Raw genomic sequence first — 24,459 nt, 5'->3', positions numbered from 1 at the left:
TTTGCTTAAATAGAAGAGTCTTAGAATGTTTTAAAGATAAAAAAAGTTGAGATGAAGAATTTTTGAAAACTAAATTTTTTTTGGAGAATATTCCAAGGTAGTTTTTTTTTTTTTTTTTTTAATTAACGTCAGTTTATTTTACATAAAAGAGGACATATAGATGATAAAATGTATCATACTGTGAAATGGAGAATTAAAAAATTTTAATCTCAGTATTGACCAGCGTTACTAAATGTAGAATATACAATGTTGTTTTCGCGTTAGTATTCAACGTTGTTAAAAGTAGAATTTGCAATATTGTTGAAACAATGCTATATCATATTATGAAATATTCGGTGTCCCTATCAAGAATTATTTCATTGATTTTTTTAAAAATTAAGATCAAAAATAAAATGGCTGATTAATCACGAATAATAATTTAAAATTAAGATTTTATATTAAGAATTCTTTGAAACAACTATGCTTAATATTGTAAAAATGACATACAGCATTTGGTATTCCTCAGTTTTCAAAATAATCTTCAATGCTGTTCAAAACAATTTACAACCTTCTGATGTTATTAGGGTCGGGAAATCACAACAGACATACCAGTCACATTGTAGTGTATACCAAAAAAAATGCTCTTGTCATTTAAGATGCATAAATTGGAAATCCTTTATGTTTGAAAACGTTGAAAATTTAGATCGTTAATGGACGAATAAAATCTTTGTGAAAGATAAAATAATGGCCATGAAATATCTTAGTTCTCCCCGACACTCCAGGATAAAAGCAATGGTTTTCAATTATAAGCCCTTATTTGTTTTACGTTTACACAGACAGTTTATTTTTTCCAAGTTTCTTTCCTTGAGAATTCATATATTGCATTTTAAAAGTACGCGAGCGGGCGCGTGAGCACACATACACAAACACTTGCACGCAAATAATAATAATAAAAAAAATCTTTCTTCATGCTATTAAAATATGCGAAACATCATTCGAATCATATATATGTTCACTGTGGATATATTTTTAAAAATAAATCAGGCTAGATATTGCATTATGCAAGATTATGTGCAACTATAAAGCTGAAGTTCGTTTTCTTGAGCGCGCGAACCGATACAATAAAAGAGTATCGTGTCACAAACTATTGTAAGTATATGCTAATTAACACTATATGGTTGTCATCAGAAGTCTAAAATATATTATAGTGTAAAATTCGAAATTTAAATTATGCATATATAGTTTTTCTAATCCAGCAGGATTTCTCATCAATTGTCTTTTAGGCAGAATGTGTATTCATTTTGATATTCAGGCGGCCATTTTCATATGACAAAAAGAGGTTTTATGCTGTTAATATTTGGAGTATGGTTACTTATTACGATAATATGAAAAATAATTACTTAAACTTTTTTCATTTCGTTATTTTCATGCAATTAATTCTTCTTTTTTCCTTTTGTTTCGGTTTCGTTTTTATTCATCAAATAATTTTCAGCTGTAGGGAATTCCCTACATGAAGGGAATTTTCGAAGGATTTCAATCTTCTATTTACTATTTGCTTGTGATATCGGAACAGGAGGGAATGTCTACTTGGCATTCGTAAAAACAAGAAAATGAGGATAGGTGTAGTATCACAGATCAAAAACAATAAACATATTTCTCATTCGATAACTAGGTATGGTATGTCAGATTATTTGTTGAATTGTAAATTCGCACACTGTATTAATTATAATTATTTTTTGCAATTTTATTTACTTTTAAAAATTGAAGAAAAATGATCTTCAATTTTCTTATTTCAAAAAATATTGTAAGACCCAGTTTTTTCCCCCTTAAAATACTATTTAACAAATATATTTTCCTCACAGATTTTAATTGATTTGCTTTCAAAATGGTCTGCCTTTCTCCTGATTTTGGCTATATTTATTTCCTGTAAAACTTCATACTAAACTATGTATTCTGTAACATAAGGTAGACGTTTACTTTATTGGGTACTAGTCTAAACCTGATTGCTTTACTTTTTAACTTTCTACTTAATAAAAAAAAATCCATTCCTTTTGAAGAAAGTAATTGATTGTATTTTAGATTTGAGAAATATTGTAAAATATGTAATTATTGAATATTTAAGACTTTCTTGAAAACCGACAAAATAAGTGAAATTGTTTCGTTTGCATATGATCCGACATAATTTATTCGATTGTTCTGCCCAGAAATAATTAGCTTTTCCAATTGATTAATGTTTGAATGGGAAATATGTGAAATGTTGAACATATTTTTTTCATTATAATGTTTGATTATACACTACAATATCATTAAGCTATAAAAATTATTTTTATTCAATGAAATGTTGAATTATTGTATCCTTTTCTTTTTGCAACTACATATTTATTTATTTATTTTTAGGAATCACATGTAATAGTTCCATGGAGGAAAAGATAGAAAAGTATTATGAATGTTGTGAAACGAAGTATTAACAAAAATTGTGATATTTCACCCAAATCATTTTTGAAATTATGATACACTCCTAGTATTTTTTCAGTATTTTATAAGTTATGGCTCAAAGTATTATTGACTTTACAGTAACTGATAGCAATAAAAAAACTCCACTTGATCCTCTGCCAACTAATGATGAGAATAATGAGCAAAATAATGATTTGAATTATTCTGCTCCTTCAAGTTTTACTGAGCAGAAAGTAGATATTGAAAATAATGTTGAAGAACTAAAGCAATCCCCAAAACATTGTACTCAACCTTCATTGTCAGAAGATCATTCTTATATTACGAATTCATCTTCTGAATCAAATTCTGCTTCCATCAATGTTAGTTCTACAGAAACAGAAAATCCTTCAAATGAACAGGATTTTGCATCTAATACTCGAGAACTGGATAGTGTGTTAATCGAAAATACTCAGAATTCTTCTATTGAAAATGATTTGCAAAATACTGAAAAAAACATTTTAAATGAAAATACAGCGATATGTGAAATATCTGAAGAAAATTCTAGTAGTGAAGATAATTCTATAACGCCTGAAGGAAATTCTAGTAGTGAACCTGTAACACCTGACCATCAAAAGAATTGGGATGAAGAAAGGCGAAAGTAAGAGATAAACTTATATTAAAAAAATAACTGCTTATTTATTAAAATTATGTCTTGCCAAATGAAATGGATTAAAACAGTGTGTATCTTGATTTAATACTGAATGTTCTATGATTTTCTAAAAAAATTATTTGTTTTATGAAAATGGTTCAAAACATTTGATTGGTTATTGAAATGGTTCAAAAACATCTGATTTTTAAAAATAAATTTTAGGTAAACTTTTGATGACATGAGCAGCTAAAATTTCTAGTTATATGTATTATTTAATTTATGACTTTCTTTTGGAGTATTTGTCATAGTTATTTTGTTTATTCATATATAGCCTGCATTATTAGTGTTAAAGTCATCTGCTTATTTCACTGATGATTTTGTAATTAATTTAATATTACTGTCTTAGAGGAAAACTATATCCATTGATTTATAGTATGATTGCATTTAGTTACTTGCTTTTATGAAAAAGATTAGATTTAACTTGCACGATGATAACTAGCATTAAATGAAATTTAAAAAATATATATGCTTCTTTATTTTCTAATGATTTTAAGTATGCATTAAAATACTGTATTAAAGATTCCATATTGTCAAAAATAATCTAAAAGCCATTAAAATTTGTAAAAGTGTATAACTGGGTTTTTTGAATTACAAACCTATGGTGTAAGAATTGTTTTGCTGTTTATTAGAATTTCAAAAATGTATTCAAATTATTTCATATGTTTGATTTCTTGTTTCTTCCTTTATTTATTTTTTTAGTTTGCTATTAATTCAGTTCTATGATTTTTCTTTTCTTTAGCGGCCATCCATTTTTCATAAAATTTATTTTTGATCTTTTTATTGCAAGGGCTAAAGTTACAAAATGGTGCTTTTAATCTTTTCTGGTTCCGTTAAAGGAAAGCCAGCTTAAAATTTATTTTTATAAGACTTTCATAATCAGACAAAGCCAATTATATATAAGTTTGCATTTCTGTATGGGAAATTCTGTGTTATTCTCTATATAGGAAATAATTAAAGTCACTATGTTTTTGCAGGCTTGATTAGTCTTATAATGTATTTATAATAAGATTTTCAAAACTTTGTATTAGAGGCATTTCATGTTGATTTAGTTGAATTAATGTTTCTTGATGAAGTTAAAATGAATAAAAGTTGTTGTCCTGTTTCAGAAGTAAAAATCATAGCATTATGCATGTAAGATGATTTCTCAATGGAAGAAGTAAATTCCAGAATTTAAAATCATTTTACTTTTATTTGACCCATCCAAGTAGAAATGAATAACTTAGGGTCTAGACCTTTTTTCTAATTATTTTCTTACAATTTGAGTTCATTATAAGTATAATAATTTCATCCCATGTAAATGTTCATAGTATTAGGACTCAGTTTTGATAATGTTATCTATGTATTACTATTTGGCAATTTCTTTAATCTTAACAGTTTGCATATTTTTTTATGTATATTAAATTAATTTTTCTAGACTCACTCTTGTACTAAATGTTTTTTAAAAGCTTTTTTTTTTTCTCCCACTGAAATAAATGAACAGAAGAGTATTTGTTTGGCTTAAAATCTATCCATGTTACTAATGCTTTTGATATTACAAAAGCAATGGGTAGGAGTAAATTTTTGAAATATTTATTGGTTTAGTTGATAGATTATTATTCCAATTTTTATTAGAATGAAATATTTTGCAATTGTGTACATCTTGAAAGTCATTGTGAAAAATTGTCTAAAGTGATAATAAATTAGTCGTAAGAAATCAGTAACAAATCTTCTACTAAATTGAACTTTTAAATCATTTTCCTGCTTATCACCTCTTTATGATTGCAATAAACTTCTGCTATTCTAGTTTTGCACATTTTTTTTTTTTTACCCCAAGAGTGGGCATGAACTGAATTAATTATTGATAAATAAGTATAAATTTATTTAAAATATTTATTTTGAATTGATTTATTATAGAAATAAGCATTTAGCCATCCAAGTGACTAATTATTGTAATCTAGCTTTTAAAGAAGAAAAATTCAATTTATTGTATTTGAATTGTGAAAATTAAAATATTTTAACTATAGATATTAACAAAATATGCATATAATTAAATATAAATTATTTGCTTTGAACTTGTTCATGAAAAATAGGAAAAGGAGGAAAAAACATTTCTAATATTTAGTAGCTTAAGTATGGCTTTTAAACTGTGTTTGTAAAAATATGATTAGCATAACTGAACTGGCTTCTTTGTTGCAAGAAGGAATTTTACTTCCATATATGTGTAGAATGTTCTAGTTTATCTTAAATAAAACATTATAAGAATAATTGAAGTAATACGTCTGTATTCTTCTATATCACAACTTCATATATTAAATCGGAGATTTTGAATTGAAAATTTGATCTTGTAGTATGAGCAGTATGTACTGGAATGAAGATTATTCTAATTTGTGTCTGGCATGCTAGCACAGGCAGAAAGTACATATTATTTATTATTAAATTTCATCATTTTTTTATTTTTAATGAGGTAAAATTGCTCTTATTTAATGAATTTTTGATTTACTGTTATTTTCAAATTCTCAAAATCTTCCTCTTTTTTATTACTTAAAATTTCTTAATTTTGTTATTACTTTTATGAGGTTAGGACAAAATGGGGAAATTTTGATTCTTTATTAAATAAATGATTTGTTAATTTTAATTTTTTGTTTTTCAAAAAATGTAAAAGTTTGCTCTTAAAGAATTATGTATAATACATTAATTTGGTTTAGTACATATTAAGATATATTAGAACTAGTTGTTTTTTTCAAACATAAAGCATGAATATATATTTAAAAATATAGTTACCTGAAGGTCATTTCTTTTTTTGAGACCAATTGATGAATTATTTTGCATTTTCCAATTTTTGAAAGTCTATGTCATGGGTTGTTTTCTCCTCTTTTTGTATACATTCTACAGAATTTTTTTTTTAAATGCATGTCTTGTATATATTTTTTATTATCATGCTGGTTTTGAAAAATTTGTCGTAATAGATAAAGTTTTTAATATTATGCTTACAAAAACAGTTGCATGTATTTTGATAGTTTTAACATCATATGTTATGTCTCTTATATGTTGAGAAAATCAAACATAAGATACTTTCTCGTTTTCTTAAATTTCTCTATGTAGTATTTGCAAGTTGGATTTAGACTGAGTAATTATCATAAGCTATTGATAAAAAATTTTCTTTAGTATTTTAAAACTTTTATAAATTATAATTTCACCAAGAGTGTATTTTGTGTAAATATTATTTTTAATTATTATTTATATCATTTCTTTTTCTTGATTGTGTGAGCTAAATGTTTTATAATATGCTAGAAAAATGAATTTCTAATTAACTATTAATATAATGTATGAACATTCTCTAGTTTTATTAGGATAACTGAATATGTGAAAGAATTAGAATCAGTAAATGCTGGCTTAGAGAATGAAATATCGGAACTGAAACTGAGGTTAAGCCATCAAGAACTTTCATTCAAGGAAGCAGAACTTAAGATGCGAGCTGAATTCTTAAACAATATTGAAAAGGTAATATTTTATATTCATCTTTTTAGATTATTTCATTTTCACAATTCAAATATTATTTAGTAATAAAAAGTATTTAAGAAAGTATTTTAAATAAAAATATTATTTCAAAGCTTTTACAAATGGGTCTTGAAAATGAATGTAGTATTATATATTTACTTATTTCTCATTTAATGAAAAGCCAGCATTTTTCCATCATCTCAGAAAATCTGAATCTATATGCTTTGTAACATTTCATTATCTTTACTACAATTTCAGATCCTCAGTATTGCAAAATAACTTATAAGATGAAATATGTTTTTTTTGTTTTTTGTTTTTTTTCTAATTACTTTGATTTGCCTGAACATATTTTAGCTTTCAAAAGAATGCAATATTCTTCGCAAAGAAAAGGAAGCAATCGTAATTCGCTATGCAAACAGCGAAAAAGAAGTTATAAAGGAGAAGAAAATCCAACAGGAATTAGAGAAAAAAATTAAAGATTTAAATAAGGACCGTGATAATCTTCTATCTAAAATTAAAGGGCTGAGCTCTGAAAACAGTCGCCTTTCTTCTAGTTATGAAAGTAAGGTATGTATTGAATTAATACTTTATCATTGTAAATCCTTAAACTGAAAGATTGTATGAACTTTAAATATTATATATTTTCGTCTTTTTTAATGAGGAATTTTGTTTAACGTTACAATTGCATTTTAAAGAATGATCTGTTTTTTAAATTAAATAATCTTATTCAAGGACTTGTGTGTTTAAAATATAATCATTTTAAGTTAATATTATCATATTAAAGAAATGTTTCAGTAGCAATTCTTGATTTGCTTTTTATGATGTAGTGAATGCCATTATAGCAGATTAATTTGATTAATTTCATCTGATTGTAATTTTTTTTTTTCCTCTGAAAGTTGCTTTCTGTTCCAGATGGTAGATATAGCAAAATTGCAGAAAAACTTCGATAAACTAAATGCTGACTTTAATTCTAGAGAAATTCGAATCAAATGGTTACAAAATAAATTAAAGACAGAAACAGGCTCCCATCAGGTATATATGTGTTTTTGTTAATTTTTTTACTAAGTATTATGCATACAGTGGTCATTCTGTATTTACTTCAGATGTATATGTATTAAGATATACAGGGTGTTTATAAAGTCCCGGACCCATTTTGATGTTTAATAACTCATAAAATAATAAAGATAGATTTAAATTAATAACATAAATGGTTAAATAGACTCAAAAAGTTTCATGACCCTTGTCAATGAACTTCCACGTGTGCCCCCTTCGTCGCACGGAGAATATCAAGTCGATAGTCAATTTCACGCCAGGTAGCGACAAGCATGTCGGCATCCACAGAGCCATTTGCGCACATTATGGCGATTAACAATGCCAGAAACATGAAAGGATGCTACATCGGAGAACATTATGCTCTTCAGAAAATCAGCAGCATCTTCTATCCTCCTTAGCATATCTGTTGCAAAAGCCATCCTCCTATGTCTATCGTTCGGTTCCAAAACTTGAACAATTTGAACTTTGTATGCATGCAGTCTTAATTTTTTCTTAATAACCTTGTACACCGTCGAAATTGGGATATCCAATTCTGTTGCCGCTGATCTCACAGATATTCTAGGATTGTGTAAAAATGTCTCTCTGACACGCTCAACATCAAAATCACTTGTGCAAGGACGTCTGGAACGTTTCTTATCTTCGATACTTCCAATTTCTAGAAAATTCTTTTTCCACCTCAAGATGCTGTTTTTGGATGGAGGATCTTTTTGGTAAATTCTTCTGAAATTTCTCTGTGCTTGCACTATCGATTTCATTTCTATGAACCACCATAAAATCTGTGCTTGCTCTTGTGGTGTATGCATTCTCCTTAATATTCGCTAGAATAAAAAATAAAACATCACATACAAAAGTACTACATAGAACAAACACATCAAAAGTAAACATAACATTGCAATAGTTGCCAAAAACAAAAGAGAGAAAAATGCAATTAATAATCAGACAATATTTAGAAAAGTACAGATATTTAGACTGGAAAATGAAATTATCTGAAATTAGCCACACGTGCAGACGATATTTACAAAAGTAAAAATATTCAAACCTGAAAAGGAAAATATATGAGTTATTCCATCAATAAATGCCATAAGTTTGTTTATATCTTTATTATTTTACGAGTTATTAAACATCAAAATGGGTCCGGGACTTTATAAACACCCTGTATAAGTCTTGTTTACATTAAAGCTAGTATTTTGTATTTTTAGAAAATTGATTTTTTTTATCGCAATGCTTTTTGTTGTTGTAAGGTTTGACACATGCCATGATATTAAATTTATTATTTTTCAATGTTCTTTCTAAATTTCTTTCAAACATTTGAAAGTACTATATTAGGCAGAATATCAATTAATATAATATAAGCAGGGTGTATCAAAACTCCTTTGAGGAAGATATTCACTTTTGTGTCTCTCAGTGATATTACATGGATTGCTGAAAGTTTTCAGGATATCTGTAATTTCTCATTGTTACATGGGTCATTTTCAAAATTCGGTGCCATTTGGAAATTGAATAGACAAAAATAAAAAATTTTTTAAATAGTAAATTTTTTTTAATATTATTAAACAGACATTATTTCTGTATATTACTTGAATATTTTTGATACATTTTTTTCTTTTATATATTTTTAATTGATGTTTTTTTGGTCAGATATGATGAAAATTGTCATATCTGTTACCGGACATTTTTCTTGTAATTTTTGTATTTAAGTTCAGTGTACAATAATGTAAAGCTATATTTAATATAAGTATAGAGTCATTTTACCCATATAATAAAGACTTTTGAATAAAAAAATATTTCTTATGGTATTTTTATACTTTCGTTTGTCATGTCTGTTACTAATATAGAATTCTTACAAGGATTTTTTTAATATAAAATACTATAAAAAACAATTAATGCAAAATGTCTGTCATTTTTATATATACTAGGCAGAGTCAATTAATATGTAACTCTAATTGTAGCAATATTATGTCAATTTAAACTTTTTAAGGAAAATTTTGAAATGGTAACAGACATGACACAAAGTAACAGACATGACATAAATTCAGGAGCCAAATTTTGATGTAAAGCTTGAAAGGTAGAATTAAGCTAAAATATGTTTCTCTTTTAGTACATAACTTTTTACTATAAAATAAAAAAACAAAAAACAAAAAAAAACAACAAATATGTATATATTATTTGAAATTCACAGATACAGAATTGGAACATGTGTACACATTTTATTTTTTAGTATTTTGTTGAGTTACAATGCTATTTATACAACATTATATTTGGAGAGATCCACATCAAACATCAAATATTGTAATTGGCGAAAAGAGCATCCAGTTAAATTTGGATTTGGAAGTTTCATTACAATATCCTCTGCTTCAATATTATATTCTTTATCATCCTCTCAAAAGAACTTTGCATGATTCCTGACTTTTTAAAAATATTTAACTGTAAAATTGTTGTCCTGGATGTCAATTATTTCTGAAACGAAATATTTTATCGATCGTTTACCCTCCAATTTTACAAGTACGAAGCTTCCTTCTTGAATATCTTGTTGAAAATTGTTGGATAAAGGAGAAGAAAAAGATTTACAATTATTTTCTGCGTTATTTATTGTCATGGCTGTGCTTTCTTGTTCATTTTCTTTTAATGCAAATACCTTAACTGTAAAACAGTCACAGACATTTTTCTGTCTGCAGAAACAGCTTAAACCCCTAAAAAACATTGAGTCGTTCCCAAAAGAAAAAATGTGATGTATGCTCATCGTTCCTTTTAAAACCGGAATATCAGATGGAATTATTTTTTTAAACATTTCTACATCTGTTTCACAGATATAATGAAGCTGAATGTTTGTTTTATTTATTAAAACATTAAACAGAGTTTTTGCATCGGGTATGTCTGCCCCCTGTGCAACTATTTTGTCAGCAGCTCTCTTAATGGCTCCCCCTATTCCATCAGCAGCACCCTTGCCGTGACCAGCCTCAAAAAAAGACCATGATCCATACTTATAACCATTATTTGCTATATACTCATTCAAAAGGAAGAAATTTTTCTTCTGCTGATATTGCGTGGTAGGGCCATCAGAAAAAAAGTGGATAATTTCAACTTCGGGGGAAATTCTCTTAAGCTCGTTGAATATTGGCTGAAGGTGAGCCCAAATTGCTGCAGGACCATGGTGGTAACATTCGGAAATTGTGCAGAACGAAATTGGTTCATGCTGGTTTCTTAGATATAAAACGCCAGTATGCAGAGTTTCCTGCTTTCTCGATCCTCCGAAATGAAATGCCTGCACTTCTGTAGCATGTTTGCACACGTAATTTTCAGAAATAAAGTTTAATAAAGCAAATGATTTGATAACATTGCAAACATTAATCAATTCAGTAAATACAATGTGATAATAAAAAAACAAAGAAGATAAAAGAAAAAATGAAAACTGTAACAAATATGCACTTTTAAAAAGTAAGAACTTACATTTATTCCCTTCCCCCCCCCTTAAAAAATTCTTCCTAGAATATCAACTAAAATTTAAACAAAACAAACCCGAAAATTGAACCATATTTCAAATCTTGAAACATGTCAAGTCTGTTACCAAGATTGTCATGTCTGTTACTATATAGAGTAACAGACATGACATTTCAAAGTACAAAATTAAGGAAACTAAATAATTCCATAAAAACATGAAAATAAATTTTAATTAAAATTAAAAATCTAAATTAATCAGTTGAATAAATTAATAAATAAATATATTTTATACAAAATATTAAGGTAACGGACATGACATGCCATAAAAATACTTATCACAAAAAGGCTTCAGCTTCTTCAATCAAACATCAAACATTCAAGATGGCTGCTTGCATTTCTTTCTTAGAACATGTTTCACTGGTATACAAGTGTTGTGATTTCAAAATTTCAACCTTGTTGCTTAAAATGTTGAAAATATTGTATGGTAACAGACATGACTTAATGTCTGGACAGCTGTATTTAATTGGTAAAAATCATCTATTCTTCTTAAAAGGTTATTAAAACCTTCTTTATAACATAATTAAAAGTATATTTCACAATAAAAAAATATGTCAGAATAAAAATTTTAATTTTTGGAAAGTAATTCAGCAAAAAACATTTTGAGTTTTATGATTTGGACAGCTGAATTTTTGTTTCCTCTCAACTTCTTTATTAGAAAAAAAAAATAAAAAATCAGACGAATTATTTTAATTTTATTGTTTATCCACTGGAAATTGCCTGCTAAAAAGCATGGTAAAAAGAAAAATCATTTAAACTTTATAACATCTTGTAAAAAAAATGTGTTTCACATGGACAACAAATGGCACCGAATTTTGAAAATGACCCACATATGTGAAACTTCAGGCATATCTTTAAAACCTTATCCTCCATCTACTAGTTGTTGTTTTGTTAAGTTTCGCCTCGTAAATTATGCTGCAGCCTTTCCTGTTTTCTTTTTGCATCTACTTTTTTGCAAATGATGTTTCCAATCATGATATATAAATATAGTTCAGTAAATATTATTTAACTTTCTTTAAAGTGTTTACAGTGAGTTTTGATATGCTTTGTTTATGTAATATAATACTTATTGCTGTAACTACTTGTGTATTTGTGCTTAAAGAATTCCATTGCTCCTTTTTTTTTTTTTAACTTATATGTTTATATGTGACACTTTATAGGAAACTCAAATAAAGCTAGATCATACATTGCACCGGCTGAATGAAATGAAAGAGGAAGCTGAGCAAGTTCGTAAAGATTGCCAGGAAATGATTAAATGTTACCAAGAAGCAGAGGAAATAAAATCTGTGAAACTAGATAGCCAGTTAAAGCAAAAACTTTCAGAACTTGAAGTACAAAAGCAAGAAAAATGTGACCAAGATCAGGTAAGTTTTAAAATCTTATGCATTATTAACAATAAATTGACTTCTGAATTATGAAAGAGTAACTCATTGAGAATGTGATTCTTATTGAAATGAGATGTTGTTATTCTTTAAATACTACATTAATTTTAATACATATTAATGTAGTGTTTAAAGACTTCACAATTTTGTTTCTATTAAAATTCCTTACTAAATTAAAAAAATAATATGGATAAAATGCACATTTGTGATTTTAGATATGCAAAATTTTATCATAATAGTTTTTATTGAATTTGATTTTTCCTAACTTTTTAGTTAAGATTTGAATGACTAATTAGTGATATTAGACATTAATCTTATTATGAAAATCTTTTATGCCAGGCTGTTTTTTTTTCAATTCAGATTAGTGTGTTTTAGAATTTACAGATTGGAAATGAAATAATTATTTAGGACCCAGATGTCATAATGAAAATTTCTTGTTTCAATAGCATGTAAAAGTCAGTGTTGTTTGCACATACAAAATTATAGTTATACTCTTTGTATATTTTTTGAAACAGTATGCACTTTATTTGTAAGTTATCTTGACTTCATCTTTGCAAACTTTGATGCCATCCTGAACGTCTGACCACAGTTCAAAATATTTTTTTTTTATCTAAATTGCCTCTGACTGCCAAAAGTCGTCCCAATGTAACCTTGTTGTTGCTTTAAAGCGAGACGTTATTGTAACTAAACTAAGCCAGCAACCCAGTCAGTTAAAACAAATTTTAAGCATTGACATATTTAGCTAGTAAAAATACTACTTACATACTTCATTCATTCATGAATTTACCCATCTGGAATATTATTTCTGTTAGGTTGGGGATTTGACTTAGTGTTAAATTAGCTTATATTCAATTATAGTCTGTGTATTTTCTATAGGCGGTTCATTTTCTACCACGTTACTGGTACCAGACAACCAATAACGAGGTAGAAAATGTGACCTTGAACCGCCTAGTGATAATACACAGGCTATAATAAGTCCACAGTTGGTTAAAGATATATTATAGAACTTTATGTATATTACTAAAATTAATTTGTATAATCAAATTTGTTGTATTTTTCAAAACTGTTCAAAATATCTATTCCATTTTATTAAAGGTATATCAACTTCTCAGACACGAGTTAGAAGCTTTAAAGAGAAAACAAAGGATGACTATGGAAGAAAACAATACACTTACTTTGAAGGTATGGAAGTAGTATAATTAAAATTTTCCTTTGTAATAAAGGCTCATTTTATGGTTTATTTGTAATTTTCCATTATTATTGCTCATGAATTACTTTAATAATAATATATTTCAGAAATCTATATTTATTGTAGTTAATCTCTGAAATGCAAATAAATCCAAAAATAATATTAAATTTATAAGTTTTATGGGTTTTTTTAATTATTGTATAGTTAGTAAATGCAGAATTATATTTAGTTGCATATTAATACATATTTGATATATTGTACAAATTGTGATTAATTTATTGTTTCTAATCTTTTTACAGATTCACAGCTTAGAAAAGGAAAGATTAGAATATGAGCAAAATCTGAGCAAATTAAAAGATAGCCAAAATATGTCAAAACAGGAAATAAGCGATCTTACTGCTCGCCTAGCTGAGATGGAAACCTTGCGTTTACAACTAGAGAGGTAATCAGTATCTTTTATTTTTCTATAATTTTTGACTATTATTTGGAACTCTGAAATTTCTAGAGCTCGTATGCATTCGGAAACTTAATTCTTGGATGTTAATGCATTTTTAAAATGCTTACTATTTCCGATAATACATAGATTAAATTAAATTCCACACATTAATTAAATTTACTGTATGGAACTGCATTAATTTACTAAGTGCCATTGTTATTCTCCATTTTAACTTCGCTTTTAAAGTATTTTATTAATATTTCAATTACCGATTTCTTTGTGTAGAATGAATAAAGAAATTAGTTAAGTGAAGTGAAGTTATTTCCACTGAGAACATTTTAGTGTTTATCAGTGGAAATAACTTTAGATATTGGGGATTTGTTATTATTCAATTAAAGAAATAAAATTTCCTTCAGCCGTTATTGTTTCAATTCTTTTGGAAAATTTATTTGAGGGGGCAATGATTATTAATTCATTTCAAGGTATTATTGGAAATGCAGATTTTCAAAACGAATAAATAAAAATAAAAGAAAATGCATTTTAATTCATTTGGAAATTATATGTAATGCACAATTTTTTCCTACTATTTTTTCAATCTTGAGATATGAATTTCAAATTCTGTTATAAATTATGCAAATTTTTCTCACTAATAGTATTTATTCATCTATTAAAAATATGTTGTTGGCAAAGTGTAAATGATATATAAAAGCAAATAGTTTATACAGAACTTTTATTTTCTGTATTTAGCATTATTGTGTGCGTTCTTTTGTAATATGAGGCTTTCAAAGTGTTGTGAACACTTACATCTACTATGTTGGTGAATTATACTCTAATGAATATTGTTTAAACTGAATAGACCATCCAAATCATAGTTTGATTGTACCATTATATGAGCAATTTACCATTCTTTGGGCTTTAGTTTAGTGTTAACAATTTATATAATTGTTTAGTTAATGAAATATTTATATTTAGTTAAACTGCAACATGTTTTTTTAAGTAAGATTCGTTTTATTCTGTTATCCTAATACCTCTTTTGATTTGCGTATATATTGATAGGGAGAAAGAAAAATCTGCTGCCAGTTTACGAGAAATCGAACGACTACGTTTGACTAACGCTGAACTGCAAGCTGATATGAATGCTTGTCATATAAAGGAAGGAGAGTTGTTAAAGTTTACTGAAGGTGTTACTGATACAAATGTAAAATTACAGTCTGCTCACTCCTTATTAGAAGTAAAGGTACGTTTACTTTAAAGCTATATTAGTTAAATTAAAAAAAAAAAAATACCAGTTGTAATTTATTCAGTTAAGTGTGAGATTATACGAATGTTGGAAATGTAACTTTATTCTTGTGTGTTCTGTATATTTTTCTTTCATTTGTTTACTGTTTTGTCAGAAGAGCTAATTGTTGATTAAAAATAACCATATCAAGTTTCCCCATAACAATCTCAATTAAATTTTAAGTATTTGATAGAATTTTTCGGTTTAGAAATAAACAGTTACAATATAATTATTTTTTGATTAAAAGAAGTAGTTTTCCCATTGCTTGGTATGAACTAGGAATTCAGTTGCAGTAAAAAGCATTTGAACTTAAAAATAGTAATATATATATTAAATAATTATTATTAAAAAAAATAATGTGTCACTGTTCTAAGTTTTTTTTTATTTAAAATTTTCCAACTTGCTGTGAAGCTGATTTGATTAGTGTTTTATACCTTATATTGTAGGCACAGGCATTAGAAGATGAAATGGCTGAAACTAAAAAAATGTTAAATGATCTACAGCAAAAGCATGCACATTTGGTAAGTTTTATGAATATTGCTAAATTTTTTTAGACAAATGATATATGTTGTATAAGTGTAAGAGAAATATGTGCTGTAAGCGTAGATTAATTTTTCTTAATAGAGCTTAATTTTTCTTTAAAATCCTTAATTTACATAGTGAACTACCTTGAAATTGAATTATTTTGTACTTGGAGATTCGAAATTTATGTAGGAAATGTCGTTTGCATTTACTTTTTTACATAAAGATCATTGTAATTTTATTTATTCTTTTAAAGACTCATAACTTAGCTTTGGGAATGAAAGTGATTTATTCTCTCTAATGAAAATGGTTATATTGGGCAACTTAAAGCGTCATATTGGATTTATTTAATTTACATCATTAATTTATTCAACAAAGAGCATTATATAAATTTATTAATTGATTATCTTTAGGCCATTTAATTGATTTGGGAAAGGAAGAAATTATAATACTATTATCGGATTTAATTTATTTGATTTCTATACTTCTTTCTGCTTGTTTTTTATTTCCCCTCTACATGCTAAGGTATCAGTTTTCAGAAATGATAAAATCGTCAATATTTAGTTAATATTTAAATGTATTTTTTTCTTTCTTTTTGAATAAGCAGGAACTAGAGTTCTGACATAAATATTGTGGGAAATGATGTTGTTACTTTTTCTGATTAGTGTATATTTATTCTGAAATCTGTGCGAATATTTTTGAGAAATTAGTAGAGTGTCTTTTTCTCATTTCTGAAAAGTTAGTTGCTTTTTTTTACCTATAATAACTTCTTAGAAATCTTGAATAAACCCATTTTGATTACTTCCCTTTTTAAAAAATATATACATAATTTTAAAATAGGTATCTAAGTTTGTTTTTAAAATAATTTGATGTAATGTTATTAAGATTTTATTGTAAGATTTCTTTTGTTGTATTGATATTTAAGATATCTGAAATGGAGACACTAAAAAAAGAACATGAAGAGGAAGTGCAATTGTTGGCAAGAAAACTAGCAGAAAAGACAAAAAATGGTAATTTCCATCATTTGTAAGAAAAAGAAAATATAATATATAATTACTCAAATCTTGATACTTTCATGAAACGAAGTAGATTATTGTTATACAATTTGTTTTATTATGTGGAATTTAGTTGTTGGTGCTCAGAGGCAATCTCGCTTTGGAATGATTGCTGATACAATTACACCAAACATGCTCTATCTTTATGCACTTTGTGCATAAGGATAGTTGTGATGTGTTGGCGAATGCTAATTATTTTCGTATTGATCTGGCATTGCCAAGTGAAAAATGGACTGCAGGTTGAGATGTTCTCATCATATTCAACATTTCAAAATTAAGACGCTTATCTTGCATATACCTTGCGTAACTTTATAATGGGATTGTAATCTAACAAAGAAATAGTGTTTGAATTTTCTAAATACAAATTCTTAATTTATTTCTTACTAATTATGCTTAAATATATAGAAAAAATACATGGGCCATTCGAATGAATCCTTGGGTTATATATCATCTCTCAGTTCTCAAAACTTAATTAATATCTGTATTATAAATGTAGTAGTGTGATTATTAAATAAAATGTAATAGCTTTATTCTGTTGTATTTATACAAGAAAGCAACTATTGTAGGCTAATGTCCATGTTATTCTCATCAATTTGGGTATTTATTTATTATTATTATTTTTTTTATGATTTCAAGGGTGTAAGTTTTTATAAACTAACTGCCTCCTGCAAAAATATTTGTACTAATCTTATAGAAGCAGAAGTACTTGGCTGCAAAACAAACTATTCGATATAGATATGACAGCTAATAACATGATAGTAAATTAACTGTTCACTTTCTCAAAATTTATTAAACTTTTTAATTATGTGCAAAAAGAGTAGTGTCATGAATATTGCTGTAGTAGGTTGTAGTGTAATAATTAAATACTTTAAACTCACTGCTCATCATTATTTTCTTGTCCTTCTGATTATTTGATATGGTCATCATCCTTTACTGCATTAATTAATGATAACTTTTGATAGAGATTTTGAGTGTAATGTGACTTAAAAATTATTTTTAGATAACTGTTATTTTGACTTAAACAGTATAGTTTTTATAAGTTTGAAAAACTGATTAATTTTTGGTATTAATTAAAATTTAAAAAATTAATTTCATGAAAAATTAAAAATTGTCTAATGCAATAATGAATCCTAAATCTATAAAAAAAAATTCTGTTTTCAGTTGAGAAGTTGAATATAAAGCTAGATGAAGCAGAAAATGAAAATAGAGTGTTGAAACGACGCCACATTGCTAGCATAAAAGTAGATATATTTTTTTCTTTGTCTATCTGATATGTGATATTATTTTCGGAAATAGTTGAAGGATATTTGTTGATAATAAAATAGATTTTGATAAAAATATATCTTTGAATATATTTTTATTGGCATATAAAATTAAAAATAACTTTAAAGTGTGGATGCAGTTATTTAATATTTCAGCAGTAATCTGTAAAACCCATGTCATTGTCAATGTTTTGAATGTATGCATGTATGTACTGTTGTGAAGTAGGAAATATAGTTCTCCATTAATCTTATAGTGTACCAGCTTTTCTCATATTTGTAAATGACATAGATTGTATGGAAAATATTAAGTGTTAACTTTATTTCAACGTTCATTTGGCTACTTTCTCAAGCTTAAATTATTAAATCTTTTAGTTGCAAGACATATGCCGAACAGATGCAACTTGCTAAATTCATTTCTGCTGAACTCACATGCTTTGCTTTTTATATAACTCTTTCTGAAGTAAATTAAATATTCATTCTATCGATTGTTATTAATTTAAAAATATTTTCATTGTCATATTATACCTTAAAAAATAGTGTAATAACAATTATATATAAAAAAATCTGACATTAATTTCAAATCAATTTTGAAATGAGTTTTATCTAATAAACAGTTAAAAGTTCTTACTGAATAATTTATATTGGTTTTCACTTTTTCTGGGCTATTTACTAGAATATAATTTAATAATGGGGAAGGATATATAATTACATAGAAATGTTATTTTTATATGAATTATATAAAAAGGGAATGATTACAAATTTTGAAGTGATGTAAATGTTGCTAATTTTTATGAGTGGGAAAATTAATATTCCATGCTTAAAAATCAATAAATTTTAATAATGTTTTTAAAATTTAATTAGGAACTTTCTCGGGAGTTACATGAATGCAAAAGACGATTGGATAACTATGAATCAACTAATGGCATTAGAACTGAATCTGCTAGTCTTGGATCTCGTAGTAGCTCTACAGCATCTCTTGATGTTGTAAACTCAAATGATGGTAGAACAAATACCATTTCACCATCATCTTCTACTGCAAATCATTCTAATAAGAAAGGAACATCCAATCCTGCGCCTGAGGTAACTATCATTCCACTTTTTTATACACTAGTCTTCTTTGGCAACCTGGTTATTTTACTGGGATTAATAATTGCTAAAAATGTTAATTAAACATTTTGTGTATCACTGTTTTAAAAGGTTTACCCGTAAAATAATTTTTAATATTGAACTTTAATTTTAACTTTGATAAACATAAAACTCACTATTTTAGAAATCTTATACTGTTCTGTTCATTGCTGTAAACGTTTATCTAATTTCCTGTCTATAAATGCCCAATATCACAAGTAAAAACAGTAGTGTTTAAAAATTAGTGCACTTTAAAAATTTTTCACCATTTCTGAAGTTATATTTTAATTGTCAGTACAACAAAATTTCAAAAATTGTAATTAAAAGCCTGTCTTTTTTTAATTAAAGTCTACTGTACTTAAAGGAAGAAAGCTGAATTTATATTTTGATTATCAGCACTGGAAAAGGCCTGGATAAAATATTAATAGCAGTAATGAAAACGATTTGAATTTCATCTCAGCATTGAACTGAAATGTATTTAAAAATATATTTAAAATATTTATTTAAAAATCGATGACATTGAAGGGTATTTTATGTATTATTATTTTTACTTTAAGATGGTATAAAAATTATTATCGTGTTATGTTTTTGAAAGTTTTCGCAAAGAAATTATTTAAAATTTAATGCCAATTTTTAATTAATTAAATTTTTTATTATTATTTCAAAAATTGTTTGGTGGAGCAGTTTTCCACTTTCCAGAATTTATATATTCCAAGTTTGGTAATTAGATCAAAATTCCGACCTGTTGAGTATCACCGCACAGACATGTACACACACATTCATTTTTGTTATTAATAAATATTTACTGCTGTGTGCATTAAACATTTTGTTTTTTGAAAATTCTTTTCCCCTACCCCTCTCTTTTCTATTAAATGATCAGTGTAAAGGTATGCTCAAAGTTCTGTGTCTGATACATCATATATTCATGTATGATATACTTAGCATTACTATATCATTACTTTTTATAATTAATATTGAATTAAAGATGGTGTTATTTATAAATTTATGTACATATCAACATTTTTAAAAACGTTGCAATTTATTTTAAAATTGCAGTTTTTAGTGATTTTATGTCATTTCCATTTTCATTGATCTTTTCAATGACTGAGATACTATATTTAAATGCTAGTTTATATATTGTTTACAAACTTTTTGGGTGTAATAATTGGTAACAGATTTCCAAAGCTTTGAGTACATGAAGTTTCTTTTAATGAGAGGGAAAATATCAAACCACATAATTCTTTGTATAACTTAAAATTTCAGTAGTCCTAGTTCAGAAACTCACTAAGCACTATGAAGTGCATTATATGTTAACCATGATATATTGTTTCAAAAATAAATTTTTCAATGTTGAACCAATTCATGCTTATGGCCTTTGTGCCAATAAATTTCTCAAAACATTAGCAATTATCAATTAAGAATTTGTTTATAATTAGAACCTACCATATTAGATTCTTCCTAGTTTTTAAAATTTTTTAAGAGTTATTTTATTTCAAACATTCTTCGAATAATTTTCTGTTTAGATTTAGTTGTGAAATAATATTCTTTGTGTTTTTTTTTTGTTAGAAAATTGTTTTATTTTGGATAATTAAACTAGATTTTCTTCATGTAACAATTGTTTATTTAGAATTTGCCTAATAGTTTGCAGCAATTCGCAGAATTTAATATTTATGGGTTAATTAAACATCAAGAAGCCTTTCAACCTAATTCTTATAGTACATTAGCAATGATTTTTTTTTCATTTCCATTTCTTTGAAATATACTGAAAATCATTAATACAAATATTTAAAATTAAAGAAAATTTTAGTCATTGAAATTTGTGAATTCAACTTTGAATACCATGTAAAAAGTGCAATTCAATGTATTTGCACTGCTTTTTATTTCATTGTAGATCATCATTACAGATGTTCCGTAAGTAGTCATTTTTATTTTAATAATTGATGGAAATGGTTCCTTTTTCGTTGAGGTTTATTTACTATTCTTCAAAGAAAAGAATATTTTCTCAACTGCCTTATTTATTTATACTTAGTTATAATACATAGTTTATCAACCTTGCTAGTAACTTGCAATGCCATTATTGCTATTTATGAAAAGAAAAAGCAGTTTAAAATAAAAATATAAAGTTGAAGTAAAAGTGTAAATTTACTTTTAAAAAAAACCTTAACAAGGTGGGAATTGGGTCCCGATAGCAATGTAGTACAACAAAATGTGTCAAAATGTACCAGTCAAAAAATGTCTAAACAAACAAAAACGGAGATATTTTATTATTATTTGTTGAGTACAGATATATGGAAAAGTATAATGGAAATAATTATTTAGCAGTAGTTGCAGTTAAACAATTTTTTTTTTAAAGAATTGTTATTGTACTTTTAAACTATGTACTCATTTGGCCTTCAGATGAATCTGAATTTTTAAACTTAGGCTATTTCATTGGCATTAATCTTTTATTATCTGAATTACTCTGAGTTATGTTTGTTTGATATGGTACCTTTTATAAATATTGCATTGATATTTTTTACAGGCCAGTTCTTCCGACATTCCTGGAATCGATAAAGAAATGCTCATTGAAAGGATAATCAAGCTTCAAAAAACTCTAGCTCGGAAGAATGATAAAATTGATTTTCTAGAAGATCATATTGTACAACTCGTCAAAGAAATGAGGAAAAAATCAAAGTGTGTTGATTTTAAGACCGTGTAAAAGATTATCTATTATAAAATATGTCTGCCTTATAGAATTTTTTTATGAAGTTCATTTGTGACTGATTTCTTTTGGATTCATGTTACGGACCTTTGTATATGTTGTATTATATGTATAAAAAATTTTATTTCAAAAACAATTTTAAATAAACGTACAATTTCTTTAAATTAGAATTATGATATTAGCGTATGTTTGTATATATGTTAGTTTTGTATCATCAACATACGTTCTTTGGTATTTTCTTCTTATATTTATCTACATATTTTAATTTTACCATTTTTTTCTTTTCTTTTTTTTATTATGTATGTGGGAGTGCCACATGAAGCTGGCTTTGAAAAAGGCTTAAGGGTTGATGGAATTTTGGGAATAAATCGCACAATACACATGTACTCTGGACCGTAGTTATTATTTTTTTTCTGATAATAAAGTTAGAACTTTTTTTGAAGGTATAAATAAAATGACAAACTAATATCGTCTCAAAATATATTATAATTTTCTAATTACTTAGTTTTATTTCCTGTTTTAATAACTAATATTAAAATGAAATTTAACCTGTAATTGCATATGGATTTCTTTAATCATACTTACGGTTAATACACTTCAATGAAATATACTTTACAACACTCAAGCTTTGTCAAAGTTAATTGCTTGCGCTGTTTTTGTTTGATAACAGTAAATCTTTTCATAATTTTTTTCTGAAAATTTACTAAATGATACATTTTTTATGTATAGATTCTTTTCTGTTGTTTATAGAAGGTGGTTCAATATTTTGATTTTTTTCTTCAGTTTAACATTTCTATGAATAATAATCAATTTTAACAACAACGATTTAAAAACTTAATTAACCTTTGTATGTAAAATTCTGTGATTGAGACTGCAGCACCCAATTATCTGTCATCCTGGGAATAAAAAGTTTTATTTTCTTACTTAATTTAAAATTATTGTATATATTGATAAGAAAATCCAAGCATGAAATTAAATCATATCGGGATTTGCAAGTGTCTTCAGATTTGGTTGGTAAATTCGTCCAAAATATTTTTAGTTACAGATAATGAAATATAATTTAAAACTTTGAAATCAAAGCATAGATCTCTCATCATTTAGCTTTGAATATTGCAGTACAAAAATAGGTGTAGCAACTGTCTGCGAATTAATCGATGGTTTAAAAAAATGCAATTTTCTGCATGAAGCTAAAGTGACAATTGGTATTATTGCATCATGTAAATAATGTAATGATTTTATACAAACTTTATGTTAGAACTTATCCAAAAAATCAAATGTTTCTAGGAAATCCACTATTCATTAGGAGTCATTGATGTTCATTTTAACTTCTATAGTGATAAGGCAAGAACGCTAAGTGATATTGGTCATCTGGCAGCGTGTAAGTCTTCTCTAATGTGGCATACTGCCAGATTATCTGATCTGTTCTGATTAATAATAGTTCTATAAAATTGTATTTTAACATGAAAAAAAAAATACATAACAGCAATTTTCTGCCTTAAGTTGTTGGATTGGCCTTTCAAAACAGACCATTATATTTGCTTAAGGATAAGGGGGAAACGTTGTGAGAAAAATTTTAATATCTGTTTTTCTCATTTTAAATAAAAGGCTATTAAATTTAGAAGATAAATTAAAATATGAAAATTATAGGTATTAAAATGTCTATATAATGAACAACGAACGCTAAAATAACTTAATTAGGTGAGGAATAAATTTTAAAAAGACTTAAATTTGGAAAAAATAATTCCAAATTTAATTCGCATTTTTGAGATCGCATTCGCATTATCTTTTCGAACTGAAAAAGCACAAAATGTAGACTTATCATCATATTGAGATCGAATTTTTTGATCCTCTGTGCAATGCACATATAAATGGAATTACAAAAATTTCCCTTAAATTAAAATATAATTTTTTTTCAAAATTTTCATTTTTAAAAATTTTACTCCTCATCTTATAAAAGTTAACGTTTGGTAAATTATTGCATAGGCCTTTTTAATAGTTATAACTTTAATATTTTAATTTCTCCTTTCAAATTAATAATCTTATATTTAAACGCGAAAAATCAGTGTTGCATTCCCTTCCCTTTTATCCAGATCGATATCCAGAAGCAAAAATAATAGCTTGTTTTGGATGACTGATCCAAACTTAAACCAATAAATGTGCTGTTATGTATTTTTTTTTCTACATTTTGACGTTTGCATTGACAATTAGACTGGATTATAGTTATTCGTTATAGAACTAATAGCTGCTTTTTATAGTCTGTTTATGATTAGATATCGTTGAAAATTTCTTGAAAGCAATTTAGAAAATTATATCGAAATTTGTGTTGAAATTTCCGGGAGACAATATAACTTGCTGCAGTGCT

General features: G+C 26.5%; 1 protein-coding gene across 2 annotated transcripts; it reads left to right on the top strand.

Moving 5' to 3' along the window:
• Positions 1 to 1,517: 1,517 nt before the first annotated feature.
• On the top strand, positions 1,518 to 23,577 carry LOC129960351 (coiled-coil domain-containing protein 186-like). Of its 2 annotated transcripts, none has more exons than XM_056073734.1 (14): positions 1,518 to 1,651; positions 2,377 to 3,070; positions 6,442 to 6,601; positions 6,953 to 7,165; positions 7,511 to 7,630; positions 12,307 to 12,510; positions 13,624 to 13,710; positions 14,017 to 14,159; positions 15,210 to 15,390; positions 15,879 to 15,953; positions 16,880 to 16,964; positions 18,171 to 18,250; positions 19,133 to 19,351; positions 21,918 to 23,577. In XM_056073734.1, the coding sequence occupies exons 2-14, from the start codon at positions 2,526 to 2,528 to the stop codon at positions 22,092 to 22,094; spliced, it is 2,289 nt and encodes a 762-aa protein (XP_055929709.1). In that variant the 5' UTR covers positions 1,518 to 1,651; positions 2,377 to 2,525; the 3' UTR covers positions 22,095 to 23,577. The 2 variants fall into 2 exon arrangements, with proteins under 2 accessions (XP_055929709.1, XP_055929710.1); XM_056073735.1 differs by having other exon boundaries at positions 1,537 to 1,656.
• Positions 23,578 to 24,459: the final 882 nt, after the last annotated feature.

Source organism: Argiope bruennichi, chromosome X2 (assembly GCF_947563725.1).
Source record: "Argiope bruennichi chromosome X2, qqArgBrue1.1, whole genome shotgun sequence".
NCBI classification, from domain to species: Eukaryota; Metazoa; Arthropoda; class Arachnida; order Araneae; family Araneidae; genus Argiope; species Argiope bruennichi.
Note: the sequence above shows the minus strand (reverse complement) of the source record. Positions and strands in the feature narration are given on the sequence as shown.

Coding starts and splice junctions, on each gene's coding strand:
- LOC129960351 (XM_056073734.1), top strand. CDS start 2,526: ATGGCTCAAAGTATTATTGACTTTACAGTAACTGATAGCAATAAAAAA. Junction 7,631..12,306: donor CAGAAACAGGCTCCCATCAG/GTATATATGTGT, acceptor GACACTTTATAG/GAAACTCAAATAAAGCTAGA. Junction 19,352..21,917: donor CATCCAATCCTGCGCCTGAG/GTAACTATCATT, acceptor TATTTTTTACAG/GCCAGTTCTTCCGACATTCC.